Genomic DNA, 10,914 nt, shown 5'->3' with positions numbered 1-10,914 from the left:
AGTCTTTCAAAAAGTTTATGCCAACCCTACCGTTCTTTTCTACCTTTAATCCGCAGAACCTGAATAAAGTTACGGACGCAAAGAGCTGCTATGGCGAAACGGAAGAGAGAGACCAAGTTGGCTGGGGAGCCGTCCGGAAAGGAGAACAAAGTAGCTGCCGCAGAGATTTCGAAAACGGAAGCATCTAACGGTCACTCTAAGAAACCTAAGGCCAACAACAAGCCAAAGACTGAGGTCGCAACAACAGCACCTCAAGAAGACGATGTCGAATCCAATGTTTACAAGTTGGATTCTGACACCGTTACCGTCCAAATCATCACGGGTTCCTACGAACGTGTTCTCCATGGATTTACTGCAGCCATACCGCGCGACGTGATCACCAGCCTAGGGCCGCAAAAGGACGGATCTGAGAAGAAAGAAAGCCACAAAGTCGACTTTTCGGACACCTTCCTCTTCAACGCACACACCTCAGCTATCCGATGCCTGGCATTATCACCAAACATCGACAATCCGGAAGGAAACAACAAGATTTTTCTAGCCTCCGGAAGCACAGATCAACGCATAAACCTCTACTCCATTTCCACACGACCTCCTGCACCTGCCAAAAACAGGCCTAGGCTCCCAAATCTCCACGGAAACTCCATCGCCGAAAACCGCAGGAACAAAGAGCTCGGGTCTCTTCTCAATCATGAAGCAAGCATTACGGGACTGTATTTTCCTTCACGAAGCAAGCTCATGAGCTCTGCTGAGGATTGCCACTTGGCCATCACTCGAACCCGCGATTGGGTGCCTCTGACCACTATCAAAGCGCCTATTCCTGTGGTACAGGGCCGTCCAAGTGGAGACACAGCTGGGCCTGGAGAGGTCCCATCCGGCATCAATGATTTCTCTGTGCATCCCAGTATGAAGCTTATGGTCAGCGTTAGCAAGGGCGAAAAATGCATGCGACTTTGGAACCTCCTGACTGGGAAAAAGGCCGGTGTGCTCACCTTCAGCAGGGAAATTCTCAATGCTGCAGGTGAAGGACGATTCGGCACTGGTGAAGGTAGAAAGGTCGAGTGGGATGCGGATGGCGAAGAGTTCATCGTTGCGTTCGAGCGTGGCGCTGTCGCTTTCGGAATTGACTGTCAACCTACTGCAACCATACTTCCCTCGCCCAGGACGAAGCTTCACCAGATGAAATACCTCCCAGGAAGTTCATCCACAGTCGCCTTCTCAACAGAGGACGGAAGAATCATTTTCTACGACACGAAATCGACCAGCGTATCAGAATCCGTAACCGAGGCGGCCAAGAAAGAGAGCAAAATCGACGCAGGACCCGCCGCCTTCATCGCTCAAATAGGCGGACCTGCCGCCGGAATCTCAGGACGTGTGAAGGACTTCGCCATATTCCCCTTCGCCAACCCAGACAAGGCTGGAAGCAAGCTATACCTGATTGTTGCTGCAAGCAGCGACGGCTCGGTTCGCCTATGGACCGTCGCAGAGTCAGACCTGAAGGTCGATGCTCAACCCGAACAGCAAGAGGGAAGCGCGGACAAGGGCTTCTCGGCGAAACAAGTCGGCCAGCTTGTGGGAACTTATTCTACGGGCACGCGCATTACTTGCTTGGCTTCGTTTGTCATGACAGGTCAACCCGAGGAAGATCTGGAGGAAGCTCCAGCTAAGACTGAGGCCGATGAGAAGAGCGAAGAGTCCAGCAGTGCGGAGGATAGCGAGTAGGCGATCTCAAGGCCACGTTGTTATCAAAAGCGTTCTTCCCGATTTCGTCACACTTGCGACTGTTTGAATACGACGTCGGAGCATCTTGTGATTGTAGTAATTTTCTTAGTATAGCATCTATGTTAGGATACCAAGTTTATTTTAATGGCATCGTAGTACCTATATATCTGATAACCTACCTAGCGCATGTGATGTTGCCCTCAAAAATCATCGAAGTGTTTAATTATGAAGTTTTACGGCTTCACTCCTTGAACACGCTTAGCGAAAAACCAAACACCTATGTTAAGGATTTAATCGTAACGCAATTTCACCATGTTCAATCACACGAATACAACTAAATATGAGTATAATCCCATAAGCACTATAATAATGAATGTAAATTTGCCAAATTGGTCTTGGAAACGCTGATGCTATGCCGTGCCGCTGCTCGAAGAACTCTTCGACAGCTCAAACAATCTAAGCCGCTATGATATTATTATGAAACTGCACACACCACTCTCATTATCTCGAGTATAGACAACATGAGACTCTCCATTAAATTAATCACATGCGAGTCCATCAACAACTTTTCTGGAACATAAAAAATGATATCGCATCATATGCCTACAAATTCATCGTTACCGTCATGCTGTTACTATGCACCAGCAGCGTTGGCGGTAAGCCCTGGCACAGAACCTCGAGGTCACTTATAAACTTAACACTCTCAGTCTCGCTTTGGCACGTTCCCTCTACGGGACTCGGGAGCGTTGTGAAGACGACAGCCGTGTCGTCCGAGTTCTGGCGGATGAGCTCGTTGAGGATGAGGTGTTGGGCTCGGCAGGGGAGGTCGTTGAATGACAGCGGGATGGCTTGCTGCAAGGGATAGCCTGATGCTTGTGCCTGAGGCTGAGTGGGGAATGATTGGTCGTATTTGGGGTTCAGGAGGGTGGATGCTGTGGAGATTGGACCTGCATCGCCGGATTGAGCGGCTTGTACAACGGCTTCAGGTGTCGCAGTACCGATGGGATCTTTCTTGCGGGTAGCTTCGGGGGATGGCGTGGCTACAAACATTATTGATGGTCCTGGAGCTTCTTCCGGGGCAACCGCTGTGCGAGGTACTGGGACAGATGTGAACCTTGGGACGGACTGCTTCCGGATCGGTGGAGGGCGAACAAATGATCCTCGTTGTGATGACGCGGGGCTTCCTGATAAGCTTGCGAGGCTATCCGGTTGTGATGCTGCTCGTCTGGCTCCTGCAAGTAATGCTGTGTTGGATTTGGCAGCCTCGGAATTATGTCTCAAGGGTGTGACACTGCGTGTCGTCGATCTACTTTCGACGGATGATGACTGGTCTCTCTGATCATCTTTCCAAAGAGATCTTCTCAGGTTGAATCTGCTGCTGATAAATGGAATACCCATGCCAGTGGTCTTGGATCGTTTAACCGGTGTGGGGATCTGGTCGCTATCTTCATCTGATGCATCTAGATCATATTCTTCGAAGTCATCGATCGCCATTTCACTCTCCGTAGTAATGGCCTCATCATCGGCATCGCTCCCTTCATCTCCACTCGATGAAGATCCATCCTTGGGAGCACGGATGGTCAGTCGCTGGGAAGGCATACCAAGAGCAAGACCAGCTCCAGCTAGATTAGATCCCGCAGTTTTCCGTTTTGTCCGTCGAAGCATGTTGCGAAGCTCGGAAAATCGCTTCGGTGTTGATTCACGTCTTCCATGCTGGAAGCTCGATGTCGGCCAGTTGGTGACAGCATTTAGTAGATCTTCTGCTTGTGCAATCTCTTGACTTGCACTCATTTCGTTTGGTCGACGAAGGCGCCGGATGTCCTCCCACCACTCCTCGTCCTCCAAAGCATCATCGACATCCTTTGCAGATTGCTTAAAATCATCTTCAGTCTTGCCGTTGATGATGACCTCGTACATCTTCAGATGTCCACTTGACAACCAGGCCACGAGCACCTCAGCTTCAATCCTCAGGTTTCGCAAAAGTGTTGTGACTCGTCCCCTCTCTTCTTCGACATCGGTCTCGTATTCAACAAAAACACACACGCGAAGTTTGTACGTACGCTTCCAGGATGGCACAGTATGAAGAATGCAACCTAGTTGTAAGATGAGAGTGTAAGTGTCGAAGTTTGTCGTGAGAACATTCTTCTTTGTAGGGTCCTCCCCAGCTGTGGCGATCTCAGCAGACATCTGGATCGGCCAGAGGTCGATATACTTCCTGGAAGGCTCTTCGGTATCAATGCTCTCTGCGATGTTTAGCATACCCATGAATTTTTGTCGCCTCGATGGTTGCACACTGGGGGTTTCTAGATCTTGGAAACCCTTCGCTAGAGCGACATTGATCTGGAGGCGTAAAATGAGATCCTCCAAGACGGTAACGTAGCTTTGGATGCCAATTGCATTTTCAGGTTTCATCGCATCCGTTGGAAGTGTTCCAGTCAGCTTGTCTGTCATGCGCCGCTTTGCCGCTGCCTGCACCAGCTTTGGCGTGATCGGGTGGTCTGTTGCCTTGCTCGATGGCCTAGATGGTTGGGGAGAAGGGATTTCAATCAGAGGTTTGGACTCTCGCAACTCTGGGAGATTGTAAAATCCCATGACAACGATGTTTGGACGCATACCCCCGAGGCCAGCACCTAGTACGATGTTCCGAGCACCCCATTCCACAGCGGGCGAGATGGTGATATTAACGAAAGCTTTGATCCTCGAAAAGTCAATGTACTTCGTCCACGCAGTTTGTTGTCGTCGTGCCTCCGGAACAGCCGCTCCGAAATCCTCGGAAACAATGACGTGGCCTAGCACAAAAAGGGCTCCTTTCTTCAAAGAGTTGCAAAATTGGATGAGCTTGTACTGCCTGCGCGGGTCATTGACTAGAAGTAAGATCTGAGGTCTCCAAAACTTTACGTGCTCTTGTCGAAGCCTGAGCAGGTACTTTCGAACCTGGTGATAAATCAGACTTTGGCTGACGTCGCCCCATGGTTTTGGAGGCGTTGTATAATGGATTAGCAGGAAGATGATGATCAGCAACGCAACGCAGCCCGAAGCATAAACGCCGTCGACGAAGAACATTGTGGCTCCGCTGACAACTGTTCCGACTGCAGCAGTTTGCCAATTGAAGAAGTGAAAAGATGGCCGAAAGTTAGGCGCAGAACCTATCTTAAGGAGGAAGCAGGCCAGATTAGTGACCAAGAAAGTCATGAGATACTGTGAGCAGTTAGGTTTTGTTGATATCCGCCAAGCAGGAGTGGGCTATCAGAACTTGCAGAGAATGGAGGCACTTACAGTCATGGTAATAAATGAAGCAATCCGGTTGATATCAGAGAGCATGGTCAGTTGGGCGAGAACATATGTTATGAAGATTGCATATGTCGGATCATCTGACTTTGCTGTACCTTGTGCAAAAATGGAAAGGCCCGGTAGAAGATGATCTCTCGCGAGGGCTTGTAAGAGCTTCGCACTGCCTATCACGCCCATCAAGACTGAAAAGGCGGATGTCGCAAATTCGCCCAAGAGAATGATGGTTTCAGAAACATTCGTCTAACAGTTGTGAGCGTGACTACGAGTAGCATTTCCGTGACATGAATCGTGCCTTACCAATTGAATTACATTGGTGTTGTTGTAGAAAGATTCGCGCGCGATACTGGCGCCCATAGCTAAAACAACCAATGCGTATGACACGAAAGTAAGTCCAAGGCCGTATAAAGTGCCCTTCGGAATGGCTTTACTAGGGTGCTTCAGGTCTCCGGACATACTCGCACCACTGCACAACGGTTAGAACAAGAATGCAGGACAGGAGGTCAAACCTACGCAAATATGCCTCCAGTCGCTGGAAAAAGGATACCAAAGATACTTTGAAAGTTCTCGTGGTGTTTGGATTGACTTCCAGCGGCTCCCTTGGTAAACTGTGGCATCAAGTTCTCGCGCAATGTCTGCAAACTTAGCCCGGTGAATACGATCCCCTCTTCGGGATCTGTAAAGGCCTTGACGTATAGTGCAGAGAATGGAATGCTGAAAGTGGCAATCAAGAGTATAATGAGCAAGCCATTGCTGCAGCGGGCAAAAATACCACTTCCAGCCATGCAGATCGCGGTGCACAGCAACAACACGATCGTGGCCCAGATGTACTGCCACCAGAATCCCTCAAGCATCCAATGTGCCCAAGAACCGGTGATGGTCCCGAAGTTGTCGATGAAGCAGTCAATGAGACCTACTGAGTTCATCGCTGTATTGAAAACCATGCCCAAGTAGAACACGATTCCGATGGACCCACCGAACTCTGGACCTAAACTGCGCGAGATCAAATAATACGCACCACCACCTCTGACCGTTCCATTAGTCGCAATAGCAGAGATGGAAAGCGTTGTTAATAGATTGATTGCGTAACAAGCAACGAGCATACCTACCTACAATCAATACAATTCTCTACATGATCATCGGGGATAGTGCACACTCACCCAGCATGCCTACCACTCCCGTTTGGCCAAGAACAAATCCAAAACGTAGAAACATCAAGATACTTAGCACGTTCAGCGTCGTTGGTACAAAGACACCGGCAAATGTTCCTAGCTTTGACGTTCCACCGACAGGTCTAGGGAGTGCGCCAGGTCTCGGCTTCGTTGCATCGCTCACGGAGGGCCTTTTTTGTGACTTCGAGGAAGTTGATGGTCGGAATTTCCTTGAAAACCACTCTCGCATGGCATCGATGCCATGGTCGCGTTCCTCATCAGCTCCATCTGTGGGCACGTGTTGTTGATGAAGTTGTTGCGCTACACCTAGTAACGGGGTTTCCTCAGTCGGCGGGGATGATGGAATTATAGATGGACGCCTATCTAATTGCTCGGCATCATCTCTAGCAGTGCGAGCAGCGAAATTGGAATGAGTCCTCTGCGGCATCCGCCTACGAGTCTGTCCAGCATCTTTGGCGGGGTTGCTCATGATCCTCGCCTCCCGTAGGTCGATACCGCTAGTTAGTATTTTGCGGAAAGGATGACTTTTGCCAGGTGCTGATGCTTTGGAAGACGTCAATGAGTATTTCTAGCCATGGATGTTTAGAACTGAGATGTCCAGAATTGATGTCCAGAAAGGCCAGATTATCGACCTGGAGCAGGAATGAGGCGTATAGATAGGCGTAGACCAGGACCTTGAAACTCTTATCCGAGTGTTGTATCCAAGGATTTCTTACTTAAGCAGCTGCTAGTTAGAGAAGCTACTACGAGGTATCGTAAGGAAGTCGTTGGTGCTTCGCGCACGTCTCGCTTCTAGGTATGGCACTGCAGGATGGTCAATCGAGTAGCTCGAGATTCCTTGATTCATTCCGTGCCCATGTGAGCGCGTTAGCCGTTCTGGTCAGGTGCATTCAAGGAAGAAGAGTGAGTTGCTGTGAATGTGACGATAGAACAGAAGGACCCTTGTCGCTTGGCACGACGTCAACTGGCATTCAATCCTTGTCGGAAACGGCCATGCGTCCCCCACGCGCGCCCACTGACTACTACCATCTACCACTCACTGCTCATTGCTACCACTGGATCACCGAGGCTTCATTTTGCGTGACCTTAGCCAGAGCCCCAATCTCATCTCATCCATCCCCCCCAGAACCCTCTCCAGCGTCGCCGCAACCTCTTCAGTATCCTCAAGCACCTCGATCGGGTCACTGGTGAATGGGTTGGATTTTGAGCAAGGAAGTTAAGTCCTCCATCAACCGATTTCACTCCAAAACCAGCTAGGTAGTCTCGATTCCCGACGATCCAGCGCCAATCAAAAACCACGCATTCGGATACATTTGAAGCCTGCAAAGCAACCTTTTCCATAGCACTCAACCGTTCCACAAAGACCTCGGTCTGTGAGCCCATACGCGCTATATATACCTACATCATTTCTGCCACTTCTGCTACGTCGCGTATCTGTCCTAGGTCCACACAGCTCCCTCACCAGGCGGCTCAAGGAATAGAGTCACAAGGCTCAACAGGAAGGTATTTCAGGCCGTATCTTGTCATTCTCATACCATCAGCAATATGGCAGACGATGTCCCAGAAGCATCAAAACCCAAAGCGGTACCGTCTTCATCAAGAGACTCTGGTGCAAGTTCTCCAGTTCCAGGAAGTTATTCTAGGGCACAGTCGATACAGCGATTAGGTTCTCCCGTTCCCTCTCAACCTACAGGCTCGCCAGCACTACGCCAGATCCCCACCCCAGCTCAACTCGCATCGGAAGAGCCGTCGACGCTCCAAACGCCGTTACCAGGACGCGAAGATCCACAATCATCGTTGCCTGCTCCTACCGAGTCTGCCCTCTCCTCCGCACTTCGAAATTCGTTCGGGAGGAGCCCTCCACGCTTCGGCACTCCCCCAGTACGTCCACTGTCCCCAGACAATACCGAACCTGCTCCACGAGCTCCTATAAGCGACTACGGCTCCTTTGATGGACGTGGCCGCTCGCCAGCGCCGTACGAAGATCCCGAGATTATTCGACGTCACTTGGCCGGCCCACAGAAGCCTTCGATATCGAACCTCAATGGACAGTATGGTTCGCCGAGTAGATCGACTCGAGGTTTCGCTGGAGATGCAGAATCCCAAAGACACGATTCGGATGATGAGGAGGAGTTCTCTAGTCTACAATTACAAGGAGGTGATATCACAAGGCAGATTTATAGATGGTCGGAGCAGCAGGAAGCCGATGAACGCGCGAAGATGAAGCGCAGCCAGAGTTTCCATGCATCTCGACCGCGGCCTAATGAGCAAGTCCTGGACATCGATTCCATTAAGCAGCCTGGCGGCTTCAGGAGGAACTACCTCCGACGAACCGCTGCCAGTCCATCTCCCGCACCAGGGCCGTCCAACTACGGCACCGTCCCTCAAAGCCGACAGCAGCCCCAAGTGTTTACCAGCAATTTCCTTGAGTTCCTGACTTTGTACGGCCACTTTGCAGGAGAGTCTCTGGAAGAAGACGATGAAGTCTTGGAACCTGACGAGTACTTCGGTTCTGATACTTTCGGATCGGATGGGCACACCGACGACGACGAGCGGGAGTATGGGGAGACAAGCGGTCTGTTGACACCAGGCAAGAGGCGGAGAAAGCGAAAGGAGAAGCAAGCCGGCAAAGCAAGCCCGACCGGTGCAGCCATGCTGCTGCTGAAGTCTTTCGTCGGTACTGGAGTGCTATTCCTTCCCAGAGCCTTCTTGAATGGTGGAATGTTGTTTTCGAACATCGTACTGTTTGGGGTTGCCGCGCTCTCGTACTACTGCTTCGTGCTACTCGTTGCTACCCGTCTCGTGGTCGAGCACTCCTTTGGTGACATGGGTTTCCACCTATACGGAACATGGCTCCGAAATCTGATCAACTTCTCACTTGTCATCTCGCAGATTGGATTCGCATCGGCATACATAGTCTTCGTGTCGGAAAACATGCAGGCTTTCGTCCTTGCTGTTTCGGACTGTAGGACTTTTATCGACATCAAATGGATGATCTTGATGCAGATGATTGTTTTCCTGCCGCTTTCGCTCTATCGGAACATCAACCACATCCAAAAGCTCGCTCTCGCTGCAGACGTTTTCATCCTCCTCGGTTTAGTGTACTTGTATTATTTCGACATTTTCACCATCGTCAACCAGCACGGAATCTCGGACATTGTCAATTTCAACCCCAATGACTGGACGCTCTTCATCGGAACCGCCATCTTCACATTTGAGGGCATTGGGCTGATCATTCCGATCCAAACCGGGATGAAGAACCCCAAGAAGTTCCCTGGTGTGCTCGCCTGGGTCATGGTTATCATCACAGTCATCTTCATCAGTATGGGTGCATTGTCATACGCCGCATTCGGATCCAAGACCAAGACCGTTGTCATTTTGAACATGCCTCAGGACAACAAATTCGTCAATGGAGTACAGTTCATCTACTCGATTGCCATTCTATTGTCTACACCGCTCCAGATCTACCCTGCCATTGAAATCACCAGCCAGCAGTTGTTCAGCAGAACAGGGAAGTACAACCCGTACATCAAGTGGAAGAAGAACTTCTTCCGATTCTTCATGGTCATGATATGCGCCATGCTGGCTTGGCTGGGTGCTGGTGACTTGGACAAGTTTGTCAGTCTAGTAGGCAGCTTCGCCTGCATCCCATTGGTCTACATCTACCCTGTGAGTAAACCTAGCATTTCGCCCCGTTGTAGACCACTCCCACTAACTTCACTGCAGCCCATGCTCCACTACCGAGCCGTCGCAGGAACGAGCCGTGCCCGGATTCTCGATGTCTGCCTTTGCATCCTGGGCTTCGTCGGCATGGCGTACACCACGACCCTCACCGTATCGAGCTGGATCCACGGCGGAGCACCAAAGTCACCCGGATACTGTGACAATAGGTAAGAATGCATCGTCAGGCAACCTTTCACTACGACGATGAGTAGTAGTACATGATCAACAACGAACGAACGAACGACCAGCACCTCGCTTGATATTTTGTTCTTGATTCTTTTTGGTAAGCATTTCTCAGCGCAAGCATCGGGTTGTACGTATCGTATCATATTCTTTTCACAGTTCGCACGCACGCACGCCTGCTGCCGCTATGTTTAGTTTAATTTGGGTTTGTAAAGGGTCAATCGCGCAAGCAGGATGGGAGGACATGTAGGAGTGAAGCATCTAGTGTATAGTGAACTCCTTCATAAATTGTATAGAAGAAAGAGAGAAAGAAAGAAAGTACTCGAATCAAGACTTGCATTCGATCAATACGTCCCCTATTACAGTGCCTCCCGTCCGTGTTGTATGTATATCATAATTCATCAACCATCACATACCATTTACTCAAACACACAATTCACAGCCGTCCACCTCCCCTCATCTCCCGATCCATAGTCACCTCCGCCGTAACCCCATGCCATTACACCTCCACGCCCATCTCCGCCCCACGCTCCCCCCCGAAAACATGTAGAACGGAGACGGAAACAAACGGATCGTTCGAACCACGGTTTCCGCTCGACCTGCGCGGAGCCGAGCGTGTGTCATATGCTGCGGCTCGGTGCGGTGCGGTAGATACTCGACCGTGGGATTGGGTTTGTGTTTATGATACGCAGTACAGTACCGTGGTGTCGAAGACAGTGATAAGAGGAAAGGGAAGGTGAAGAGATGTCACGGGCCAATGAGTGCATACCTCCTATGAAGTGAGGCTGAAAATCCGAGCTGAGCTCCCCACCCACCTATTCGTCTGCCC

The 10,914-nt window shown here is 50.4% G+C and overlaps 3 protein-coding genes across 3 annotated transcripts; 2 read left to right on the top strand and 1 right to left on the bottom strand.

The window, feature by feature from the left end:
• Positions 1-43: 43 nt before the first annotated feature.
• Positions 44-1,875, top strand: BU24DRAFT_422154 (WD40 repeat-like protein). Its single transcript, XM_033527914.1, has one exon. The coding sequence runs from the start codon at positions 91-93 to the stop codon at positions 1,717-1,719; it is 1,629 nt and encodes a 542-aa protein (XP_033384187.1). The 5' UTR covers positions 44-90; the 3' UTR covers positions 1,720-1,875.
• Positions 1,876-2,113: 238 nt separating this feature from the next.
• On the bottom strand, positions 2,114-7,071 carry BU24DRAFT_422152 (uncharacterized protein). Its single transcript, XM_033527913.1, has 5 exons — positions 6,168-7,071; positions 5,521-6,112; positions 5,308-5,473; positions 4,996-5,250; positions 2,114-4,917 (listed from the first exon to the last, which is right to left on the bottom strand). The coding sequence occupies exons 1-5, from the start codon at positions 6,646-6,648 to the stop codon at positions 2,323-2,325; spliced, it is 4,089 nt and encodes a 1,362-aa protein (XP_033384186.1). The 5' UTR covers positions 6,649-7,071; the 3' UTR covers positions 2,114-2,322.
• Positions 7,072-7,724: 653 nt separating this feature from the next.
• BU24DRAFT_462066 (uncharacterized protein) lies at positions 7,725-10,073 on the top strand (the record flags this gene model as incomplete). The annotated part of the gene is made up of 2 exons (XM_033531955.1): positions 7,725-9,848; positions 9,906-10,073. The coding sequence occupies 2 exons, from the start codon at positions 7,725-7,727 to the stop codon at positions 10,071-10,073; spliced, it is 2,292 nt and encodes a 763-aa protein (XP_033384185.1).
• Between the last annotated feature and the right edge of the window lie 841 nt (positions 10,074-10,914).

Source organism: Aaosphaeria arxii, assembly GCF_010015735.1.
Source record: "Aaosphaeria arxii CBS 175.79 unplaced genomic scaffold BU24scaffold_4, whole genome shotgun sequence".
Lineage (NCBI taxonomy): Eukaryota > Fungi > Ascomycota > Dothideomycetes > Pleosporales > Aaosphaeria > Aaosphaeria arxii.
Note: the sequence above shows the minus strand (reverse complement) of the source record. Positions and strands in the feature narration are given on the sequence as shown.

Coding starts and splice junctions, on each gene's coding strand:
- BU24DRAFT_422152 (XM_033527913.1), bottom strand. CDS start 6,648: ATGAGCAACCCCGCCAAAGATGCTGGACAGACTCGTAGGCGGATGCCG. Junction 6,113..6,167: donor GGGAGTGGTAGGCATGCTGG/GTGAGTGTGCAC, acceptor GATTGTAGGTAG/GTATGCTCGTTGCTTGTTAC. Junction 4,918..4,995: donor CTTCATTTATTACCATGACT/GTAAGTGCCTCC, acceptor AACTGCTCACAG/TATCTCATGACTTTCTTGGT.
- BU24DRAFT_422154 (XM_033527914.1), top strand. CDS start 91: ATGGCGAAACGGAAGAGAGAGACCAAGTTGGCTGGGGAGCCGTCCGGA.